The sequence below is a fragment of the Bombus affinis genome, chromosome 16 (assembly GCF_024516045.1).
Source record: "Bombus affinis isolate iyBomAffi1 chromosome 16, iyBomAffi1.2, whole genome shotgun sequence".
In the NCBI taxonomy this organism is placed as follows: domain Eukaryota; kingdom Metazoa; phylum Arthropoda; class Insecta; order Hymenoptera; family Apidae; genus Bombus; species Bombus affinis.
In genome coordinates this window covers 8,441,883-8,467,133 of record NC_066359.1, presented here as the reverse complement: position 1 = coordinate 8,467,133, position 25,251 = coordinate 8,441,883, and the positions used below count along the sequence as shown (strand labels likewise).

The 25,251-nt window shown below is 41.0% G+C and overlaps 2 protein-coding genes across 3 annotated transcripts in view; one reads left to right on the top strand and one right to left on the bottom strand.

Moving 5' to 3' along the window:
- Nucleotides 1–113: 113 nt before the first annotated feature.
- Nucleotides 114–23,296, bottom strand: LOC126925552 (pancreatic lipase-related protein 2-like). Of its 2 annotated transcripts, none has more exons than XM_050741226.1 (10): nt 22,982–23,296; nt 5,914–6,068; nt 5,662–5,816; nt 5,361–5,480; nt 5,007–5,153; nt 4,089–4,317; nt 3,248–3,679; nt 2,449–2,575; nt 1,758–1,973; nt 114–1,523 (listed from the first exon to the last, which is right to left on the bottom strand). In XM_050741226.1, coding segments are annotated over exons 1-10 (1,686 nt in total). In that variant the 5' UTR covers nt 22,984–23,296; the 3' UTR covers nt 114–1,420. The 2 variants fall into 2 exon arrangements, with proteins under 2 accessions (XP_050597183.1, XP_050597184.1); XM_050741227.1 differs by lacking the exon at nt 22,982–23,296 and adding an exon at nt 6,385–6,403.
- LOC126925566 (uncharacterized) overlaps nt 12,523–25,251 on the top strand; it is a 45,793-nt gene continuing 33,064 nt past the window's right edge. The window contains exon 1 of the mRNA XM_050741258.1: nt 12,523–12,760. The gene's annotated coding sequence lies outside the window, so the exon portion shown is untranslated. The remainder of the gene's footprint in view (nt 12,761–25,251) is intronic.

Genomic DNA, 25,251 nt, shown 5'->3' with positions numbered 1-25,251 from the left:
AAAAAAAAGAAAAAAAAGAAAGAAAAAGAAAAAAGAAAAGAAAAAGGAAGAAAAAAAAAGGGAAAAAAGGGAAAAAAAGGGAATGAAATGAGGAAAAAAGATAGAAAAAGAAAGAAACAGAGGAAGATTGTATTTTTCATGATAGAGCGTCGTGTATTTGTTAATCAGAACGGTGTCGTTATATAGCATAATAAGTTTATATTTTACATTGAGCTATATCACGTAGAATGACTTTTAATGTTAGAAATATTTGAACAATACGCAGTACAAGATATACATATACCCGTATTATTTACAAATGTCCGCTTATTCTGATTTGTACAATTTTTAACGAGGATTTTTGTTACCAGTAAATTATATATTTAAACGTAGTATTTAAATTATACGTATAACAGAAGAGGAGAGAAATATCACAAGTGATTATCGCTATTACGTTACAACGGACGGTATTTTTGTTTATGTAAATATTGTATAGAAGTTTACTACGTAAGATAACAGTTCATACACGAACCAAAAAATGTTTGCGTTAGCAAAAGTTATCGCCATCATCGATCACTCGTAAAATGATTACCTGCTTTTATACTAACGCTAGCATTATCTAGTTATATCTATCCAATTTCATATATATATATATATATATACAAGATGTACAAAGTAATCGATGGTAATTAATTACTGGAACAGATGCGCGTCGGCTTTCCTTACATTATATTATTATTATACGTATGTGTATCATTTTCATCGCAAATTCAATATTCATATTGCACTGGCACTCTACAGGATAAAAAAGGAATGAAATGCGAATTCTTCCGAGATACTTTTTGTAAAACGATATTAGGTTTTTTAAAATATTCTTTTGTTTTATTTGATCTATGAAAATTATTCCATTGTGGTTTCGTGTTTCGCTTTCGAAAGATGGGTATGTACTATCGTTTACGATTTTTTTTTTTACCTGTGACTCGTGCAACTTGTTTTTCTTCTTTTTTTGTTTAGTTGCTATTATTATATACAAATATAAACAAATATATATATATATATATATTATATATAAAAAAAATATATATAAAATATATATATGTAAAAAAAGAAATATATATATATATATATATATATTTGTACAGTTACAGTTGTTTTTTTTTTTTTTTTTAAATAAACTTTTTTTTCGAAACGAATGTTGCCTTGTTTTCTTGTTTTTTAAATAAAAACTTGCGGACGTATTCCGAACGAAACGCATCATTTTGAAATACAGGTTTCAGTTGATCTTTGTCGATTCTGCCATGATTTTCATTATTCGTGCTGCTGATTCTTATCGTTAGACATGCGCTAGATTGCGTTTTAATTTCTATACTTTCCACAGGAACGAGAACCGCAAACTATCACGTTGTACTCGGATACATGTTAAATTAAGTCGAAGACGTTGTCAGCAGTTGTCGACGAAAGACGCCGTGGAACCGCTGGCAATTTCCGCGTACTCCTGCCTACTTGCTGAACAGAGCTTACTGGTGAAGTCCGCTTCTCTTTTCCTGCGCATATAACGACGTATGCAAATTTACAAAGATGTACGTATACGAAAGATGACGTTATAAACGAGTCGACACGATACAACATTGTACGATCGTTAAATTATTACGTGTAACTTTGAACGTTGAATATCACGTACACCGTGAACGTTATGAACGTACGTTGTATGCGTGACGTGACATCGAGGAATTCGAAAAATAGCCGGCGCCTCGAACGTTGAAAGGTAATTGGCTTACCCTCTTCCCGGGATTTCCATAACGTCCACTGTGACGCTGTTGACGTAGAGGCGATCGTTACACCAGAAGAAGCAGAGCGACTTTGGTTGTAACACGTCCATATCGTAGGTCCATGAAAGCTCGACGCGTCGAATTTTCCCAAGTTCACCGGATGCACCGGCTGGATGAGCGACGACCATTCGGACTGTCGACCCATGTTCCAATTTCATGTAACCGCTACGGTTGCGGGAATGAAAGAAGCAAAAAGTCGGGCAATTAAGTTCAAAGTAGTTATCGCGAAAGCGAGGTCATGAAAAATCGCGTGTCCCGTATGTTCATCAAGTAACAACTTGAGACGATAATAGCGCCGCAAGCTCCGTGCCTGCTCTCAAAATCGTCTCAAGTTTCTTCGATATGCAGATCGCGTGCCTATAGGTGACGATAAGTGACCATAAGTCCTTCGAGTATCAGACTGCTGTTTATTAATACTCTGTGTACGGATGAGATCGTGTTTGTATATCTGTATCTATGGCAAATTAACTTTCCTAGTTTTTCCGTTATATATCCAATTTACCGTTTTTCCCCTTATTTATCGTTTCGTGGTTTCGTTTCGATAGGCAACGGTGTATTTTACGAGGAATATTTAAAAAAGAAGCGTTCGTTTACGAACGAGAGGAATTTTAATAGAATTATAGAGATACACGAAGATTACCTAGGTGTGAGATCAATGTCTCGAATAATGTCATTTTCCGCGTGAAAAGTGACTTTCAGGAAGCCTTGGACCCAACTTTCTGCACTCGGTGGCCGGGCAAGATCGATGGTGATTCTGTAATGTCTCCCTGACAAGTAATCGAGATTTGCATGTTAATAATTTAAGAACGAAGTTATTAATTTTCGTTATATCCATATCTCTATCTATTATTTATTCTATTATTATTTAGTAAGTTTGATTCTATTTCTCGATAAAGAATTCGAAAATCGTTTCGAGGTCATCAAAAAATCGTTCGCATTTTATCCGATCGGCTGAATGGCTGTTGCAAGTTTCTAGTGGATTCTTATGTAGGGCACGGTTGAATTAGTTTCGAGACACGTAGCAATTTTCCTCGACGATAAGCAGGGTGAAAGCAGCCTGTCGCTATTCGTAATAATAAATAATTGCGTGACACCTACGCTCGGAACTGCCCGATCGAACGAGTTCGATCCAGCGCGGAATCGATAAAATTCGGAAAACGAAGATCGATGGAATCTAAAATTTACTTTGAAATATCTCCAAGACGTCCGAAACGACGAATTCGCTTTTTCTTTAGAATTGCATTCGATTAGGTTGTTTCCTAGAAACGCGGATTTCTCTTCTCTTCTTTCTGGAAACTACGTTTTAAAGTATAACGAACGTCCAAGTCCGTGCAGGCATATACACCGAATCGTAATTGCAATTATTCCGAAATATCGATAGAAGACTCAAAGAAAAGAAATGGATGAAATCCATGGGTGAAGATATTCGTAACACTCACTGCAAAAAGGATCTTCTTTGCCAGTGGCGAAGAAGAACTTGGAGCCGAGCAGAGACAGAATATCCTGTCCCATAGCCCGCCTTCCTACCAAAGCTGGACTGGAGTCCGCGTGATAACCCATGATACCGCAACTGAGACTGTTGTTGCTCTTGCACGAGAAACACTCGCCTCTGAGGAAGCTGGCGTAACTGGAACACTCGTGGGCCACGTATTGGCACTTGGAGTTGATGCTCTCGGTGAAGAGTTTTATGGAACGCACGTGATTGCAGGCAACCAGTACTCGCGACGCTTCTTCCAGACCTTCTTTGATCAGAGTTAAAGGCAAGGAAGGGGTAGTTTCGCTGAGATCCGTGCATCCCGGCTGTTCCTTGCCATTGTTCGGGTAGAAGTCCAGATGGCCGCATGGTTGAACCATTCCATATCCGGGAAGCCCTTATCGCGCGATAACTTAGTTTATAATATAGAACGATTATATATAATGAGTAGAACGATCAAAGCGTTGCTCGTAATTCAAATAAACGTAGTCCGTAAGATTTTATTTCATTTAATAATCCTTCTTGTTGTACGCGTCAATCATTCGATAGAATTTATCAAGTAAAAATCGCTTCCTTTTAACAAACGTGATATATACGTGGTTAACTTTCAACGTTGAAATAGCGAAAGAAGAAACTGTGTATCAAATATATAGAAATAGGAATAGCTTATAAGATGTAAGATAAAGTGGTTTGAAAGAGCTACGAGATTTGTGATTTGAAATATCGACGTAAAGTCGATAATTATTAATAATCGGATTAGAAGAACGGGATCGGTAGGTATGCACGTTAACGTATATTTTTGTTACCTAGGAAAAAGAAGCTTTTGCCATCGGTGTGAATGACGTCGACCAACTTGGCGTCGGTGTAGTCCAGCCTTACGTGACTGGGCATCCCTTGGAAATAGGGTTCGGCAGGATCCAATCCCGTGATACGACCAACCTTTCCTCCCATCTTTTCCCCCGCATATCCCGCGGTATGTGCCCCCAAGCTGTGTCCGATCAGGTGCACGTCATTTGGGTCCAGTCCATAATTTGTCTGCGTTTTAACGAACGATACTTTGATCTTTCCATTTCGTTTTCTCATCTTCCATCGCAGCATCGTTTTTACGAGCTTCGACATTTCACTTTCATACTGTTTTATATCGTAATACGTATTTGGAAACGTTCGCATCTTATAATCGCATAAACCAAATAAGTAATAAGAATATAACAACACACGATACTAATTAATTTGTATCACGTGTAAATACCTTTTGTATCCGCCGTATACGCTACATGTATAATATATTACGAGTGGCCATTCGATAAAACGATATACGCGCACCGCCGTTAAATTTGTTCGTTCAATTTCATTCATAGATAAATTGAGTCACGCAACATCAAACTCTGCGCGATAGTTATCGATGAGTTTGTCCAAGTGTGAGTAAACCAAGCTTACGTAAATTAAGCGATAAGACCGAAGCAACAAATAGCAGCACGCGAATAGCAGTTTGAGGGGAAAAGTCTGTATACGATATTTTAAACGATAGATTCAAGTAACATACTTTTAGCTTTGCTTCGTAGTTGTGCTTTTGAGATATCCGTACCACCTAGAAACGAACCTAAGCGATCTAAAAGTTTGCTTTGGAATTCGGTCTTTTCCTTTTCTTCTTCTTTCTTTTCCTTTTAGAGAAAGAACGTTCTGCCGAGAGCAGCTAGTTTGCTTGTTCGCGAAATTCGTTTTACCTGCAAGTGTTTAACGAGATGGGCTATTTCGAGGCCCACCAGTCTCGTGTTGGCGGTTGCTTGAGTATAAAGCGGCAAACTTCCTCCACCCCAGTCAACTACGATGACATTGTAGTTGTCGTGCTTCAATAATTCGTTTCTCATTTCCTGTGGCGACGATTCAACGACAGATTAGATAGGAATGTAAGTAAATCGGTTAAACTAGGAAATATTATCGTTAAATATAAACTAAACAAATATTAACTTTTAACTATCAAATATATGTTAATTTCAAACTAATTAATTTCAAATTAATAAAATAATACAGGAAAATTAAAAGAGCGAAAGAGCGACGCGAAGAGACGATTCACTTACGTTGACCCAATTGCTAAGCGGTGTATCTATGAACCCGTGTATAATGAATTTTGTTTTCCTCTTTGGATCGAAGTACGACCGTTTAATCGACTTGTCTTTCGCGGCTGACAAGGTCTGGCCCTGTGAAAAGATGGAAAAAATATTCCGTTAAAGAAAAAAAAGAACGGTAAAGAAAGAATCGGAATATCTTGTGAACAGCGTTACGAATTGAAACGTTTAACCGCGAGTTGTAATTAGTAAGTCTAACTCTAGTCAACTAGAAAGAATTATAATCGTAAATATCTACTGTTTTATTACTCACTTCCACGTTATTATCGTTCGTATATAGAAGAAATTTCGTATTGATGACTTCTCGTGGCAATGGAAAGACGTTAAGCGGTCTATGGATAAGGTGATACCAGCTTCTGGTTATGTTCAGGCAGCCTAGCTCGTCGTAGCATCGTGTCTCGTTCTCGACTGATAAAATGAAATCACGATAATAACAAATGAAATATATAAAGCGAAACGGTTGCCCGAACCATCTTGTACATCGGGTTTGACAAAATGTAATTACACGGCAACCAAGGAATGTTGACGTCGATTCGATCGCTACGTGCCCACTGCCAAGGGTCCAGGATTCCAGCCGAACAGATAACAGGAGTCAATGCGACGAGTAGCAGAATCCACGCTTCTCCGCCCTCGGTGACTCCTTGCTTCTTCCTCCTCATCCTGCAGCAGAAACGGAACGATCGATTTAGACTAGACCTCGTATCGTTATAGGAGAACAGCTGCGAACGCTTTCTTCCACGAACATCGATTAATTAATTGATTAATCAATTAATTAATTAATTAATTAAAGTCCGGATAATGAAAAGAGTCCGGAACCGAGAGAGAAAACTCATTTTTCATTAAAGTTCGAACCTGTCTTAAAAATGCTAGACCGTTTGCGAAGATTAAATTGGGATTTTTTTAACTGGAATAACAACTGGAATTATTTTATTTTATTTTATTTTAACTGAAATCGTATCGTAAGTCGTTTTACTACCTTTATTTTCGTTCAACTAGCGCACCTGCGCGAAGAAATCTCATTTTGCCAGAGAAGAACGAGCCGAACGAACGAACGAACGAACGGGCGTAAGTAGAAGCGTAGTAAGTAGAATTGGCGAGATACGATCAGACGCGTCGCTCGATCCATCCATAGTCCCGATTCATAGTCCCAAGGTTTCGCGTAGTCGTAGAATGTGATGAAATAATAGGGTTATCCGCTTTATCGAATCATCGATAGCGTCCGGAACTATAGCGACCAGTTTGGATAATTTGAGAATTTAGAAAACTGAACAGAGAAGTTTATCGAAACATCGAGATCTTGGAACCGTAAGAAGACGATCTGTAAAAATCAAATCATCGAAATGAGAAACGATGATCGATTCGAACTGTTTTTCCTCGGAAACTAGAAGATTAAAACGCCGACCGTAAAACGTAGAATCTAAACGCCACGTTGTCAAGACTATCGATTTTTGATATCGATTTATGATAAATGCAAAACTGCAAAGATCCGAACAATGCCAAGTACTGCTTAAGTCGTTGGTAGTCGAAACGAATTACCGCGTAGATTCCTACTCTTTGATTCTCTTCGCAAACGCATTACCTATTCGTCTATTATTATCGTATTTTCTCCGTCCTTACGCAATATGTGTTGGCGGATATATGTAAATCTTGCGTCCAACGTAGAGATCATTGGAACCGGTACGGTACCGGAAGCAAGCTCTACGCGAAAACATAAAATTGCATAAAAGATTACAGAGTAAAGAAGGAAGAGCGGGCACGATGTTGCATAATTTTGGTGACGATGCCATCATGGCGATGGCGCGGAGCCCCGCAAAAATCCCCGCTAAACGTAACAACAGCGCAAGCAGAATGTTTACTCGGTCCCGTTACGTAAAATCCAGTTTAATTTTCGATGACCGGGGATCGCCCTTTCGAAAATACTTTCGATACCGCTGCTTGTTATGGAAAGCCTGTCCCATGGATCGAGGTACGGAGGTTGGCTTTCGGATGGACCAAAGAGGCTGGCCAAAAACCGGTCGCTCGCATTTCACCACGACTTTGAGTATTAAATAATTATTATTTCGAAAGCGAGAGTGTAACCGCGGCGCCAGGCGTTCCCAGTGATTCGCAACTATCGACTATCGTGGTTTTGCGACTGTCGCGATTGAAACGCGAAGGAAAGTTCGTTAAGGATCAGACTTATCTCGATTCGTTCGATCGCTTTAGCCAAGTTTCGACCAATCTAACCCCTAAAGCTAGATACGTATTATTATATCGTATTATTAGTTGGTTAGCATCGGTTGGTCAAACGGTATAGCGGCAAGTTGTATTAAATTATATCGCGTCATAGGACAATTGTACAGAGCACGTGATCGAAGCACGTGGAACTGGCGTCGGGGGAGCTGGTGACGCGAACAACAACGTTACATGCGTTACGAAGAAAACACGTTTATTAATCGCAAGGTTCGTCAGCCAGCTTCCAAGCGTAACAAAACACAGTGCCGTTTTCGTCGCGCGAAACACATTTTCGCTGATCTTTCTACGTATACGTAGAATTAGGATAGACGCATAAAAGTACATAAACGAGTAAATCGAATTTCATTTGTAATTCGTGAAGATTTCACGCGTTGAAATCTCGTTTGTCGTTGGTTGGAAATACGTAAAATTGAAATCGACTAGAAACCCTTGACAGCCACTGTACCTATCTTCGACTTTTTCTAATCGTCTGAAATTCGAACAGGTCGTTTTTATATTACTTTCGACACACCCGCGTATATAGGTAGACATTTATAAAATACGCTTCTACCGGTAGATGGATAGCGCGAACGATGCCATAACTCCTCTTCGAAGCTTTCTAATTACGTTCCCTGGCGTACGCTCAGCCGGATGTTGCTGCAGACGGCAAACGACTTTTAACGAATTTCGAGCGTCGTTTAGAGATCGTGCAAGTTCTCTTCGCGCGGCCTGATTTCCGAGGAAAAATTAGGTCGATGAAAATCTCGGTGAAAACCGTTCTAACGCCTCTACTTACGACTTCCGAGAGATTCGTTCTGTGACGGTCGATGGAATTTTAACGCCGTCACTCGTCCCCTTCCTCCACTTTTCTTCCTCTTCTAATACAAATTCTGATACAAGTTGTCATCGATCCGACACGAGTTAGCCAATAATCAACATTTTATTTGACATTTTATACGTTGATCGCGAACGGAGATACTAAGAAACACGTTGTTCTCCTTAAATCGATCGTACAGCGCGTTTCCTTTTTTTTTTTTTTTAAAAACGATCGCGTCTACGATTATTCCATTCCATTCTCTTTCAACGATATAAATCCAAATTCGTAAAACCAATGCCTGGCTAAGTTTGGTTCGACTAAATGCTGGAAGAAAATACGGAGCAGGCGAAAGTATCGTACAGTCGCAACACAGAACTGTTTGCGTCGATCGTACGAAAAGGAAACGAGTCAACGATATTTACACAAATATTTACAGGAAGCTGGGTGAATGGCGCGAACGAGAACCACTGGGTGCCTACATATTTGCGCAAACACGAAGAGAGGAACACGGTTGTGACCTAGATTCGACGTCCTTCCCTCCGGCAATGCTGTACCACTTCCTGCACACGCCTCTCTCTTCTTTTCCGAATCGACGAGGTGCCATTTTTTCCTCCGTTTGCTTCCTTCAACCGGGCTTTTCTCTTTCTCGTTTCTGTCGAGGACGAAGAACCTCGTGGCGTCGCGTCGCCGTAAGAAAGTCGCGTCTAAACGGCACGCGCGGCGAAAGCAGACGCGACGTAGGCCAGCTAACGCCATTTTATCGCGTCCAACCGATCGTTTCGTCGTTTCGTCGTTTCGTACAATAGCCTTCGAGGCTAACAAAATTTCGGCAAGTTTCGTACACACACGCGCGATACGTTGCTACGAACATTTTGCGACACGTGTTTCCATATTTCCGTCAGCCACCGCGTATATGCACGATGAAACTTTCTTCGTGCCACTTTGCCACTTTGAAACGTTGACAGATTTAACCCTTTGTCCGCGATCGACCCTGCAACCTTATTTCTATCCAAGTCGTTATTACGTACATATTATCCACATCTCGTTACTGTCGCGAGGCAACGCGCTAATTTGCTTGTAGTGCCAGACATTCGAGATCACGATCATCGTTTTATAATTACAACGAAGGTAATAATTTTCTGATAGCCAGCACCGATCTTCCAACTCTTTTCGACCAGCGTGCGAGGCCTACTGGAAGAATTAGTTTTCTTCGCGATTACATCGGTATTAGCGGAATCACCGCGGCGATGATAGCGTGTGCAGGATACGGATTTTTCTTCGTTGAAGAAACGCGGACAATGTTTCGGCGTAGCTGGTAAACGAGCGCCGAACGATCCAGGTTCGTCCGAGCAGGAAAAGTTTTGCGAAAGTGGCACGGCTTTTTTGTCTTCTTTCCTTTTTCTTTTTCGACGACTCGAGCCGCATCCGAGCGATACTTTATCCGACGTTCGATGCGATTAAATTGTATCGTTGCCGTAACTAATTACACAGGAAGTATAACGGCGCGCGTGGTGGCGCAAGTAAAGCGTATTTATGCTTACTGGACGATTACTACATCCTTCTTTTCCTTATAGCGACGTTTTTCGAACTTGCACGTGTCCGTAAATAATTCACATAGAATACCATGTAAATCGATCGTTTATTCTCGCCTATTGGACAATTGAATTTCCTAAAACCGAATTATATCGTTAAGCGGGAAATAGGAATCGTAATTCTCTTATCGACTATATAAATTTCGATCGATATTGTCCGATGCTCGTTAAGTTTATCGTTAGATACGGAGTAACGATCGTTTTCGTTGCAAGCGAGCGTGCGTGGCCGCATAAGAGAAAGTAATTTATCCGTTCTGTCACTTTTACGCGCAAGCTCTCGCAAATCGCAAATTACTTGAAACGTTTCCACGAGGATGCGCAATCGATATTGAGAGGTCGCAGGGTAATTGAAATTCCTCGATGGTGTAATTTCACGCGCGCGATCCTCCGTACAGCGAATCGGTATTTACTAGTTTGAAAAGCAGTGAAAGTGGCCAACGCACGCACAATGGATTCCTCGTTTCCCTTCGATCGAGGTAAACAAACGGCTGCGATCAAGCCCAACTCCGATCGATGACTCTATTCCACGTTTAACGTTTCACGGCCTGCACAGCTTAGAATAACGTGTTTTTCGCTTCCCTCGATTTATTTTACAACAATTCGCTTCCACCGGTTCAATTTACCAACTGGGCTCGATCAATTTTAATAATTCCAATTAAAGTTTCGTATCCGGACGAATAACCGGACGATACGGATGGTTATTATAAAGACCGATTGCCTTTATCAGCTTTGCGACCGAAACAAGCAAGACCTCCATACCTTTTCGTAGATAATCGAAAATTGCATCGAAAAGAACGAAGCTCGAAATGGCACGTCCACCGAGACAAGGACTTTGCGACCGTCGCGAGATATCCCTCTCGTTTGAAACGCTTTTCCCGATAACCGTACAGTTTATCGAGATATTTTCGTGGATCGGCTAAAACGAGACAGCCCGTATACTTTGAGAAACAGTACGTTTATTAATCATACTTTTCTCGATATTCGATATAAAGCAAACGCTACACGGGCTAAACGATCACAGTAATTAGCGTTTATTTATTTACGCCATTACGATCGTTAACTATTTTGATATTAGAAATACTAAATGTAATCGCTAATCCAAGGTTCTCCGCGTTTGGACGCGTAAAGCGATGGCCTTCGAAACGTATTCGCGGTACGCGAGTCATCGCGGTCTCGTTTTACGCAAAGATGGAAAAATCGTTACGACGTCGGAGTCGAGGTGCACGCCGGTGAAATTTATTCCTTGGTCTGCGAATTTCAGGCCACGCGCGTTACGCAATCGCGCGTAACAAATACCAGAACAGGAGAGACAAGAGGCAAGAGAGATAGATAGAGAGAGAAAGGCTGGATTACGTCGGTCGTAAATAAAAATCGAAAGCATCTCTCTAGCAGCGATACGATGCGTTAGGTCATGAGAACGATTCGTCGGTTCCACGCGCGTTTCTCTTCTCCTTCGAACGGTCAACGTCTTTTATTTCGTTGCTTCTTATTTTTTTATGCAAATCGATCTCCATCGAAGACGACCATCGATTTTGATCGCTTCTCGTAAGGTAAGTAGCGACGATAGTAAAGATAACTCGAGGTTTGTAAAAAGATGATTTGATTTACGACGAGACAGCATCGACAGCGAAAAATCGCGACGGTACGACGGTAAAATTGCTTGTTTCCGCGAGAATGGTCCGAACTTTTGAAAAAAACTTGGCCATCCAGAGGTGAAAGAACGACGCGCGATAAACCGTTTGTTCGTCTCTCAAGTTCAGGTGCACCGAGTCGACGCGCTAACGATAGTTTGTCACGTTCCACGGTTTTAATTGGAACGATCCAGCCTACACCGAGGAAGAAGGTGGTGAGAGGGATAGCTAGCGATGGCCTCGAGTACCGGCCGCGAGTGCAACGAGTCTCGAACGGTCGTTGCTCGCAACAACATTCTATTCCGTTATTAAATATATTATATAAAAGCGCGAGAAACAAGACTCGATCTGCCGCGAACGTTCCACTTTGATTCGTTCCAACTCGGATCGATTTAGACTTGGTTGGAAACTGCCAGGTAGATAGAGGAGTATTCCATAAAGCAAATGTTGCACGTTAGACGCGATTCGTATCTTTAAATACATTTCGTATTTATGTAGTATAGGTCAAAGTATAGTTAGGCCAAAAGGCCTGAGGTATCGGCCGAACCGTAAACAAAGTATACCGTTCGTCGTCGATGTACCGTTGGGTCTTTTTAAGTGGACAGTTTTCGTGGAAAGGACTCGAGTGACCTTGACCACAGGCGTTTCGGGATACCTGTTCCGAAGGACGGAAAAAGGCAAAGAGACGTTAGGGAGAGTGTTAGTTGAGATGCCGGAGTAGACGGATGCAAAAGGTGTGCAGAGTGTGCAGAGTGTGAGTCGAGAAGCGAGAGCGAGCGAGTGTGGAAGCCGAAAGCCGCCTGTGAGAATAAGACGTACAACGGCATTGTAATCATTTCGTTGCTTCGAATATCATTTATTAAATCAAAACGTCATTACTTGTCCTTTCCTCTAAGACCCATTTAGATACTACATTTATAAATACAACGTTTATCCCGTTGCTAGAGGCAGGAAGCGGACAGACGAGGTCTAAGCTCAACTTTCCCGACGATTTCACGTCCGCTTACTCGGCGATTATTCGAATTCGATGACCTTGCAACGATAAGGAACAAAAGTATTTACAGCTCTATAGGACACGGTGCAATTTCTCGTCTAATGGTAAGTAATTTTTCGCTACTTTTCACGATCCGCCATCGATCTCGGATCCGTCGCTCCACGCTTTCCACTTACTTTCGCACGGACAATCACGATTTTCAGTACATCCGCTACGTTCGTGAAACGTTTGTTACACTGTTTGAAGCTCTCAAGCACGGATATGGCGAGTCTATGACTCACCCGGTATTATACAACTCGATTCGTCGGCCTTCCACGACGTTAATCGACCGTGTTGGTTATCCGGTAAATGTCAAGGTGATTGCCATCGTCTTTCCGACGAAGCTACGTACAGATGCCGATTCCTCGGGAATAATTGGCCATTTTGTCGAGCCAAGGTTACGATATATATCGGAATCGATCGAAACATATATATCGTGTAATAAATTTAGAAAATTTAACAAATAGCGATATAACGAAACACGGTAAAAATAGCAACCGCGGTAAAAAATAAGTAGAGAGTAAACAGAATACAAAAAAAAAAAAAAAAGAAAAAAAAAATATTTAATTACGTTTGAGAATAAAATTTGTAACACGTATTACGGAATCAACTTGCGTAACGAAATTACTCTCGAGCGCTCGTAAATGCGTTTATCACAATAAGTATAATAACATTCGCCACAAACCGCGAGAACGGCAATGTTCCAGCTGCTGGGAACGAAGGAAAGGCAAGAAAACATTAGCAGGTGGGCGAATTCGACTTTATGGAGGGTTTCACCGCGTCAAATGCGTTTTAAACCACGATAAAACATATTTGGCCGGAAAACGCGTTTCTCGATAAATCGGCCGAGTTTGCGCAACTTTCAAAAAATTTGTATTTCCCTCTGTATTCGGTTTTACTACCTTGCCTCGCCTTCCATTACGTACCTTGCATTTTTGAACGTTAATTAATTTGCTCCGATAGTTTCTGCTCTTTCTAGATATATTTACGAAACATTGAATTTTCCTATAATCGATAATAACGATCGAATAGGCGTTTCCTTGCTTTTTTTCTTCTTTTCATTTTTCTTCATTTTTCTTTAAGGGAAACGCGTAAGGCTTCCCGTGCTATTCCCGTAGCACGTTTCGCGCGTAAACACGTAGCAAAATGAGTTTCCGACGCAGGTATGTTTACAATAGCTCGCATCGTTTACCACCGCTGGATCGATAGCTTTCCAACATACGGCCTTTACACTGACCTACATATCGGACGTAACGGTGGTTGTTGGTTGACGCGCAACAAAACCACGTGCTCGCTACCATCGACCGTGTAACCCTACCTATGCAATGACGTTTCGCACGCTCTTTCGCATTACTCCGGATAAAATACGTTTTACTACGTTGTAATTTAAAATTTTGCACGAACGAGTGAGAATGCACGGTGATAAGAGTGACAAGCGCGAACCGAGTTCCCTTTGAGAACTTTGATATTGCGTTACGAATTTTTAGAAATGCGTAGACTAGTTGCAAGATTCGAAGAAGAATTTGAAAACGCGTAAAGTAAGATGGTGTTTCGTAATGGCGCGGTGGAACTGGCTTGCTGAAAGAACAAAACCCGCAACCATATCGCAACACCGAAGAGAAAGAGAAAGTGGATTTTGTCACGTATGTAGCTTACAGGCGAGTGGCTGATTTTCAGAATTTACGTTAAGGGCTTAAATCCTCGAAGAAAGGAAAAAGAAGGTTTCACATCCTTGCACCTTCCACTTTGCCTTTCGATGTTTAGCTAGCAAGATCTCGACATCTTGCAACTTGGAATTATTCTTCTAAAAATATCGGAGGCAAGCGATAGGGAAGGGAAGCGCGCAAACGCGATGGTCGAAAGAAATAATCAAATTACGAAATATTAAATTATTGCTATTATATTGCTATTTTAATCGACAGAAACGCTTCTTACGCCGTTAGTCACAGTACGATTATTTTTTCTACGCTTTGTACCGTGGCACCGGTGTAAACCTTGCTGAAGACATGTCGTCGAGATTTCTTCGGCAAATCAAACTGTATTTACTTTAATTCTCCGGGTTTCTGAGACGTTGTTACGTAAGTTGGTCGATAACATTTATGCTCGATGACTAATCATTGGCATTGAAACCCGATATCGACCTAAATCCAAAAGCTCGAACGACGATATACCGAAGGAGATAAAGGAAGAATACGAATTCTTTCGTTTGTTTCGTAACGTACGGTTTCGATGGCGAAGAGGTTCGTTGTAAGAAAAGTGAAAGCGGCGAGTCTCCGATTAAACGCCTCTATCAATCAAAATCAGCGAGTTGCTCGAAGCAATTAAAAATTGCGCGGAAAATCGATTACGATACGCGATAAATTAGGTGCATCGCGGATGGAGATTCTCGTCGATTTTTATAGGATCGAAATTGGTGCCAGTTAGTTATTTCTGAAAATTGTCGGCAGGAGTCTCGCGTCGATAGTTTAATTTACGTGGCAAAGTGAAACGCGAGTTTACCTTGTATTCATTCACGAAAGTTGCTCGAATAGTTTGCATTGGATAAAAATTTCGTTGCTTGAAATATTCGAATATTTTACGTCGGAAAAATTTGGTCATTTTGCACATATTACGCGAAGCGTTCCAAATTCGTCGAACACGAAGCACGACAGGCTTATTAAAGGACGTCTTTCGTCCGTCCTTGATATCTCCATCGCGAATAATCGCGTATACTAAATATCACGTTGCACCGCTGACTTTGCAGTTTCTCTCTCTCTCTCTCTCTCTCTCTCTCTCTCTCTCTTTCTCCAGGATCGTGATTACTTTCTAGTTCAAGGGATCATCGAGATACGACGTAGATGCGACGATCTCTAGCCGCTAGAACACGACGAACTTGTGAGTTACGATTGAAATTCAGCGGTCATGGAACGAGTTTTCACTTTCCTTTTCGTTTATCGTTCGGTTCGACAAGGCGAGGACGTTTAATGGGAAATCGAAAAGGTAACCGGTCAATTTTTTGGCGCTACGAGAAATCTCGCTCGAGCAAGATGCACCTATGAGTTACGATTGAAATGCAGCGGTCGTGCAACGAGTTTCCACTTTCTTTTTCGTTTGCCATTCGATTCGATCGCGAGAATATTTTACGAAGCGTCGAAAATTTCTTGAAATTTGTTCGTTTGGTTGGCCGTTCGTTATTCGTTATTTTGAAAATTGGAATCCACTCTGGATAACAAAATTCCGGCTAAAAGTAAGATCCCTCTCAGCTATACCGAATAATTTATACATTTTTATAGATATCGATCGAGTTTACGTAAAATTAATTTGCAAGCAACATGCAACGCGTCGGAGAAGAAACGCGTCGTAAAGAGGCGAACGATTGGATTCTTTCGGAAAAAGACGATCTCTCGCAAGATGATTCTTCGGATAACGTTTCGAGAAAATGATCCAACTGAATCGCGTGATGGCAGAGCGCAGCGATCCATACGGATGCGGGTGAAACCTTCGCGTAACGTACTTCCCGAATCCTTTCTTTTCGTTTATTTTCCGCGCATTCTTCCCATACGTTTCTTCGTCTTACGTCGTTGGATTCGTCATCTCGACGAAAATGGCAAGTCGATCGACCATCGTAACGCGATTCGCGCGTCTCCTGATAGCACAAAGTTTCGATCGTGTTTGCACGAGCGCTTTGCGTCACAAGCAGCGGTACATCGAATGCTTCCTGCGATAAACAACGCGTATCTCGTCAAGAGGATTTTCAAATATCTCGAAGGCAGGCAAAAGTTTCGTTGCATTCTAATCTCGCGTTAAAGCACCTTCTATCCGAGATATCATCGGAAATCATCTGAAAATGCAAGCTACTCGCGGCGTAATTGCCCATTAATAAATCGCGTCTCTCATTTTCTTCGTCGAGATAGCAATGCCGCTTAACTCGATGTGATCGAACGAAAGCCTGGAACAGCTAGGTCACTGCTCCCTTCCGATCCATCCATGTATCCTTTATTTCGAAAGAAAAGAAATTAAACCGAATCCGTGGAATCGTTGCGATCTCTCCGACTTTGATGCTATTCGAACGTGTCGCGAAGCTCGACGTTTTCAACGCGAATACGCAGAAATTTGCTTCGCGCGTGAGCGTCGGTCGCGGCCATAGTTTCCCGTATTATCCGAGATGCTTCGAGCCTTAACTTCCAGTAAGTACGGTCCTTATCGAGATCTTTAAACTCTACGAACGGTACGTTATTCTACGATTTTGTTATACGTTTTTCTAATTTACGAACGCTGACAAACCTTTGCGTATTATGAAAATTTCCTATTAACCGAGGCCAGGTTCTTCGAACAATCGTTGTGTTGTCATAACAACGTACGCGTTGGTCGTCGATTGTTTATCTTTTCTTTATAGAAGACGCTATCGTTTCGCGCAAGCGTTGCCGAATTGAAAAAACCCGATACATCGACGATGTGCGCTTCTAATTGAATTGTTACGCTTATTATTATTATCATTATCATTATTATTATTATTATTATTATTATTATTATTATTATTACTGTTGTCGTTGTTGTTATTATTACAACGAAATATAGACGTTTGTTGTATATAACGTGTTGTAAATACAAAAAGATAAGAGTTACGTTATACGTCCGCTTTAAGCCGTTGAGAGATCGAGTATTTTTAATCGATTCGTTTGAAAAGTATTTGAAAAGCTTGTTTCGAGATATCGAGCGTTTCAGCGTTCCAAGTAGGAAACGCCAAAGACTGAAACCGAAGCGGAGAAATCAGGAAACTGACTCGTGGAGAGGTATTCGTTGGACGTTGCGAAAGAGACGTAAGGATAGTAAAAAGAGTAAAGTAGTCGTTTCGGACGTGTAAAATCGGAAACTAGCGTCTTCCTGGCGAAAATTACTCGATGGTTAAACCCGTTAATTTGCGCTCCGGCCGCGGAAAACACAGAACGTAATTCGGCGATCGTTGCTGTTCGTCGGCGCCAAAGGACGCAAAACAGATGCAATTCGCGCAATCGCCAAGAAATCTGCTCGTTCGATTTCGATTCCACCAGTCACTCTCGGCTCGTTTCCTAGTTCCACGGAGATCGTAAACGTTTCTTTTTAACTTTGTCCGCTCGTTACTTTCGTTTTCAGTTTTTTTCTGAAAGTATCGTTCTCTCGTGCTCGGCAACCGATTTTCGAATATTGTATTTTAACGTTGAAATCGTCGTATATCTCATAGGCAAATGTTTGCTTCCTTGTCGCTATCGATGATTATTATAATCGAGTATCGTAAAAATATCGATCGTATATTTATAGAAAAGATTTCAACGTCGAAAGTAATCTCTATCTATATTACGTTCTAAGAGTAAATAAACCTGAATAACGGTTAGCAGTTTTTTAATTACACGCCAATTAACTTAATAATTTCGCAACGTTTTTTTTTTTTTACCAAACTCTTCCGTCTCGATAAGAACGTTATTCCTGGAATTTCTGTAACTCAACGGTTAATTATCGTAGAAGACGAGACTCCGCTGCTCGCTTTTTGATCTCTTGTTTTATCGCGTAATTGATCTTTCTAGTTTCAAGTCGAACGTAGATCGTCGGAAAATTACCAACAAAACTGATATCGCCTGTTCTTCGTTCCAAATCTTACTTCAGGTTCTATCGTCCTTTTATCTACCGAATCGTCCTTACGATAATCGAACATCGTAATTACATCATCCTGTCGTACGCGTCAGGACGCGACGAAAGGATCCCTTTCGGATCTTTCATAATCTACGTACAACCCTCGTACAACCTGGTTGTCAGAAACAATCGACAAAGAAACGGGATAAAGTTGAAATTGAACGAAAATCGCGAGAAAATGATCAACGATCGTGTCGTCGGTCGTTGTTACGGTTGGAAATTTTCGAAAGATGCAATCGCGAAAAACGTTCGAACGATGAAAGGGGAGAAGGATCGCGGGGCAAAGATGAGCCGTAAACTCGCGAAACGTTTCGGCGTGCTCCGCTTCGATCGCGTAAAATACAAATCGCGTATATTATTTGTCGACGATTTCGAGTGGCCAGACGAAGAGTCTAGAATCCTTTGATACACACGCCTACGTGGACGTAGGCATGTCTCTGGAGAAAGTACGAAACACTTGCTAGTGTAACCCGTAAGCCTGGCTTTAGAGAGGCCTGTTGCTCTTTCCTCGCTAGCATTGGAAAATTTCTGCTCGTTTATTTCCGCGATAGCTTCGGTTTTTCTAGATGTCGCGACCCTTCCACCAGCTTCCGTCTGATTTTCTTACGTTTGTAAAATGGATGTACGATCGGTTGTTAGACATTCGATTTCTAACGATTTACGTTTCGTTCGATTCTAGACAGTTTATATATCGATGTTCGAATATTAAAAAGTAGGGGTACGCGCGTAAGTGCTAAACTATCTAACCAAAATGTTATACGCGAATGTTACAAAATTTGCTACATTCGTAATAGCTGTAAAGAGTATCGACTCGTACGACTCGTAACGATGACAAACGGTAAAATTTCGAACGGTAAATAAATATTTCTTTCGCGGCTTTGTATCGTCGTGAAAAATCGGTATTACACTTGCCATTTGGCGTTTCACGTTCGATATTGACATAAACGGATCTTTGATTTTAAAAGCTTTTCGACATTTCGCAAATCCTGATAAAATACGTTGTGATCTCTTGATACGCGTAAGTGCATCTCGCGCGTCGCGTTATTGCTAAAAAAGAGGAAACGTTCTTGTACTCGATAAACGTCGAGTGCGAATATATTATAGCTTTGGGCAGTCGAGTTACAAAAATCAATTTGCCATTTCAGTTTTCGTGAAAATCGTGAAAATGGTGCGAGATTTTTTTATAGAATTTGCAGCGATGTAAAAGCGATACGAAACGTGTTTCGCTAAGCTTACAATTTGCTAACAAAATCTGATTCTCACGATACCCCATCTACTTACCAAACAACGTATTAAACGTATCGCAATCTTCTCGAAAATGTGGCGAAAAACGAAACCTACTGCCATCGTATAATCTATTTTCATTTCTAATAATATAATTCCGGTAATTATAACTTAAGTTAGCGACAAACTCGTTATATACTAAAACGTGTTCTCGATGACTTCGTATCACGTTATATTATCGTTCGACGTAATTAAATATAGCTTTATTTACATTCGAACGACATAAATGTAAATGAGCTCACATTTTTTGCTATACCAGAGATGTTATACGGCATTTAGCGCCGCCATCGAGATTTGTATCGTAATGTATTTGTATATATGCTGTTTCGTAACAAAATGGGTAATTAAAAGTAATCTAATCGTTACGTTTGTACGTATGTGTCTAGATAAAATACAAATAAAATAGAGATTTAAGCAAAACCACGTGTCTAAGTAAAAACCACCGAAAGGAGGAATAGAAACGCGCTTCGTTTATCGACGAAAAGAAACTTAATCGAGACGGTGTAAAACGTGGGTGCGTTTTCGTTCCATTATCGCGACTTACGAAAAGAAGGAACGGCGAAGAAACAAGAGCGAATGGATAGCAGCGTCGTGACGATCTGGAACGAAAACAGGTACGAAGGGAGAATCGATTCAACTTTTGGACGAGTAAGTTTGAGTCTTGAAAAGAAGAAGAAAAGACATTGCCTTTGCCATGACCAGCACGCTACCCACGTTCCGATATAGTTGAAAATTGTATTTCGTATTACTCGTATTACTCGTTAAGAGTATCCGAGGAACGAGTATAGAGGAAAAGATAGATGATATCCAGATACGGTAGTGGGAAAGGAGTTAGTCGATCGCGAGTAAAGGAAAGGAAAAGAACGGTGGATTACGTGGACAGGGGGAGAGGGAGAAGAAAACCGATGAAATAACACGGAGAAATAGCAAAAAGTAAGATTTGCGAGTATTCCAATTATCTCAAGTGTCGTTATTTGCCGTTAAAGTATCGTATCGGTGCACACCTGGCGCTCTTTTTACGCTCACCTCGCTTTTATTTATCGTTCGTTTATCGTTTATCGTTTATTCGCTTTTACACTCGGGCACCTTCGACTTGGAATTAGAAATCGATAATAAGGAAGAGCGTTAGGTGAGAGCGAATGGTAGGCGAAAGAATGGCTATGAGCGAGCGAGAGTACCTGAGAGTAAGCGAGATACGTATAAGTAGTTTGGAACGTCGAACGAACGAATTACGACTATAATCGAAATCGACGAAAAATGAGAGATAATAACGAGGAAGGATAAGGAGAAATACCGATCTCGTACGTTCCGCGCGATTTCGAAGGATACCTTAAAAGGATATAACGAGGAATTATACTTTATAACGCGGTCGAAATTCGTGAAAAAGAAAAGTTTTACATTTTTCTCGGCAGAGATGACGTTAAACGTCTTCTAGCGTTATTAATAACTATTTAGAACGGGGAATTAATATTCATCTCGATATAGTAAACGTAGTTAGGTTCGAATATATCGATAGCGTTGCAATTTGTTTATTACGCGCTTCGAAATATCCTGTTGGCCAATGTTGCCGAAAACTACGCCAGAAACCACGACACCGCGATACGAACGCCATTTAAACTCTCGTTCGATAGCGTGCCACGAATTCGAATCGTCACGAATGGAAACAGCGAACGTGATTCGAATAGACGAATAATTTTGATGCTGTTTTATCCAACGATCCGGCGTTGCTTGGATCCGATCGAACGATACAGTTATCGAGGTCAGTTACCGGCGCGATCGATGCAAGAACGCGCGATTCGTGATTTTGTAACGTTGCTCGATGCACCGTCGACGATATCGAGACGTATAACAAGATGCAATCTATAATACAATAGGGTTAATTATATTAGGGTTAGGTAGCAGGTCATTTTGCCATCGTGGAAGTTACGAATCTAACATCGATCCGCTTTAATTCGTTTCAATACGCGTGTAACGGCTCAAGTTGCGAAGCAACGAGGGAAGATAAGAAGAAGAAGAAGAAGAAGAAGAAGAAGATGGAAAAGCACTAAATGAACCAACGACAAAAGGAAACACGATACGGGTTTACTAATTTTCGCTAATAACGTGAAAAATAAATTAAGGAATTCTAATTTTTTTAGTATCTTGGAAATAAAAGAAGACGCATTATGTATTTTTCTACAGAGATACGTCGGATCTAAGGAAGATTAAAATTTCTAATTTCTCTTACGAAAATCGACGCTCGTTCGAATTGTTCGAATTGTATAAAAATCGTAGAGGAAAGCATTAATCGGTCGATCGTCGTGCATTCATCGTGACTGTTGCTTTCACCTTTATACACTCGGTATTTCGCCAGCTGTACTGTTACTTCGTCCTCTAAACCATCCATTAAATCCTTCGTTCACCGCGAACCTGACGCGGAAACCTGCTACCACTGTTCGATGCTTGGGATCTCGCGGCCCTGACACTCGCGCTCTCGACTCTGCTACATGGTTACTTTAATCATAGTTAACAACCACCGTTATTATATCTGACGTCGTTAAACAGATTTGAAGCGCAGTTATAAAATTTACACCAGTTATGCGTGTTTGTACAACGATCGTTTTTATCGTGACCAACAGAATTTATAGTATAAGTAATATAAACACCGGTAAGAAACGAATATTTAGAATACCGTTGTACATTTTACATTCGTGTAACAAATATTTTAGTATACCTCCGATTATCCTATTATCGTTCTATTATCCGTATTATCCTACTATATTCACAGTCTACTTACAACCTTCTTTCCAACCACCGTTAAATTCAGAAATGCTTTATCTTGCTAGCGGATCTGAATATTCCGAAGAAATTGCAAGTTCAATTTCCTTTATTTATCAATTTGTGGACTTTGCACGAATTCACGAATTCCTTCTGTTTTCAATATGTTGCCTTCGCAGCCGCGATATACATTTACCAAAACGTTAAACTTTTGCGAAATATCGTATCGTGTTTGCCAACTTCTTTTCCGACGGCCATTTAGCCAGGCCACAATTTCGTAGTTTGCGATAATCTTGTCTCGATCGTTGTATGGAAATCGATCTCGTTGAAACAAAAAGTGTCAATCGCTGTAATTGTCACGAATTGGCTGATTCTCGAATTCGTAGACAGAAAGGAACAGCTTTCGCTAGTTTCATAGCCTCCGATTTAGACGCAAAGTTCTTATAAACCGGTTAAAATGTTTTCTTCGGACGGACAATTTCGTGGTCGATCGTTGATTTTCCGATACCAATTTTGTCCGGAGCTTGTATTTTAAACGATACGGCGCGGTTAAGCGTCCGTTCTCCGGCAAATACTATCGGAAAAACGGTTCTACTCACATTTTTCAAGTCCGTCTATCATGTCACGGGCTCACGTGTCTCTCGGTCTCATCGTGACGATGACTACCACTGCGGTCCAATGTCAGCCGGAAAACGCTCGAGTGTTCTCGATCGGTGTGGTAATTCACATGACAGCCTACCGTGGTATACCGATGGCAAACTGTTGGCAAGCTTGCGTTTTCCGTGCAACGAGCACTCGGAAAGACTCTCTCGACCGACGAAAGACACGAGAGAAATCGATATCGAGCGGATTCTATCGAAAGGATGCGACGCGGTGAGAGGCCGACTCTCGACTGAACTCGGCGAGCGTGCAGCCTTGCAACTTTAACGTTCCGAAATCTCCAGTCCACCACCTGGTTGTTCTCCTGCGAATGGTGGGGAATGCAGACAGATTCGTCGATGCGGCGTACTCCTCGATCTTGCTTGCAATTCGTTTTAAGGAGAATGGCCTGGTTCGATCTTGTTTATCGGTTTCTTTATTTTTCAGCCATGTTTAGATCGGATCGAGCTTCTTCGGGCAATAGGGGAAGATTGGTTTGGTAGATGAGGCGTGAAAGAAATTTTGAGAAAATTGAAACCGGTAGGAGTGGCGATGAAAGTGGTAAAGGTCAGCCCCTATAATCGTCATATTCGATTCTGTGGCAAATATACGTTTGCGACAAAAGTTTTAAGATCTTAAATGTTCTGTCGGAGGTTTAGCTCGTTCTCTGTCAGCTAGTGTCGGAGCTGAAAATTGTGCGAATGGTCGCTGATACGTTTGCTTCGGCGAGTCAGCCAGTCGTACACAGGGGTAGTCGCAGCTCGAGTTCTACCGAGTTACCGAATCACGAGTTGCAGATTTGTACGCGAATATTCTATGATGAAACGCGATCTTGATAAAGGATTAAATAAATCGAAATGTTTGATTCTTATTATACATCGACAGTTCGAGGGTACGCGCACGCGTCTACTCGATCCACCGCCGTAGTAGCGTTATTGGCGGTTCGGTTCAAGCCGTATTTCTTTATTCTTTATACTTTATTCTTTCTTTGTGCGGCAAATTCGATGACCTTGATCGAGAAGATATCCTCCTACTTCCTCTTCCCGTTCAACGTTCGGGAAACACATTGTTAGGCGTTACACCAACGACGATGGTCGTTGTCGTCTAATGACGCCTAATGGCGTTGTCATTAACGTCGGTGTTAACGACGTTAATACGACGATGTTACATAATCGGAATATTACCAATTCCTTGGAAGCGCCCTAGCAACAAGAGGTGTTCCGTGTTTGCAAACTCGAATGATACTAAGCAGCGTTATTGGCGTGAATTCGATCGAGTCGACGAATCAGACACCTGTACAGGGTACGGTATAGTCGTAGAAAATTAGGCAAAGCTATTGTACGTAGAGGCGAATATATAGCAGAGAATTATATTTTAGGTAAAAATATGCTAAAGCGGAAGAATCAGACTGGATAAGGAAAGAAATAGAATCTTATATTTACGCGATAAGCGAAGAATCGAATCGATGGTCCTCGACGAGAAAAGAGGGCTATCATTTTTTCATTTTCACTATCGACAGAAATATCTGTTTTTCGATATTTTTACTTTACCGTGTTACCATTTCGTTATGGCTATTTTCATGGCTGCAGTTTCTCTCGGAGCAAACAGCGCGTTTAACGACAAATGTTTTCCGATCGTAAAAGCGAAAGAATTCGATGGTGCAACAGAGAAATTCTCGAGAAATTAGTTAAATAGCGGTCTTTCGTTCTATTAACGCTACCGTTAGGTTTTACGATAACGAAACGTTGTTTCTCTTTGTGGCAAAACACAATAAAACAGTTTAAATTTTACTTTAAAATTAGCTTTTTATTTCGCGCACTTTGAGACATACCGCCATCTTACAAATGTCGACAATCATATATCGCTATTTTCCGTTTAGTATAGGAAAGAAAATGTATAATACAAGATAAGATACGACCGGGTTGAGAGTGGAATAACGAGGGAAATAAATAAAATAAATGAAATAACGCGCGAACATCGTGCGCAAGCACGATGAGTCCTTTTAACAGCTACGACAGACACTTTGAAGTAAAAAAACGTCGCTCGGGCCAACGAGAGACGTTCTTTTACATAATCGGACAGACTTGGCGCGTAAACTAGAAATCGCGAAACGGCGAGGTAATTGAATCGAATTGAATCGAATAAAACCGCGCGCCGAGCACTGACTTTCTCTCCGGATCACGTAATAAGTCCGAAATATTATACCTACGAGCGTATATGTCCAAGTTAT

What these genes read in the sequence shown, in the direction of transcription:
- LOC126925552 (XM_050741226.1), bottom strand. An exon ending in GACATTGATCTCACACCTAG is followed by an intron (nt 1,974 to 2,448) that starts GTAATCTTCGTG and finishes CCGCAACCGTAG; the next exon opens with CGGTTACATGAAATTGGAAC. An exon ending in ATGGAAATCCCGGGAAGAGG is followed by an intron (nt 1,524 to 1,757) that starts GTAAGCCAATTA and finishes TTATATGCGCAG; the next exon opens with GAAAAGAGAAGCGGACTTCA.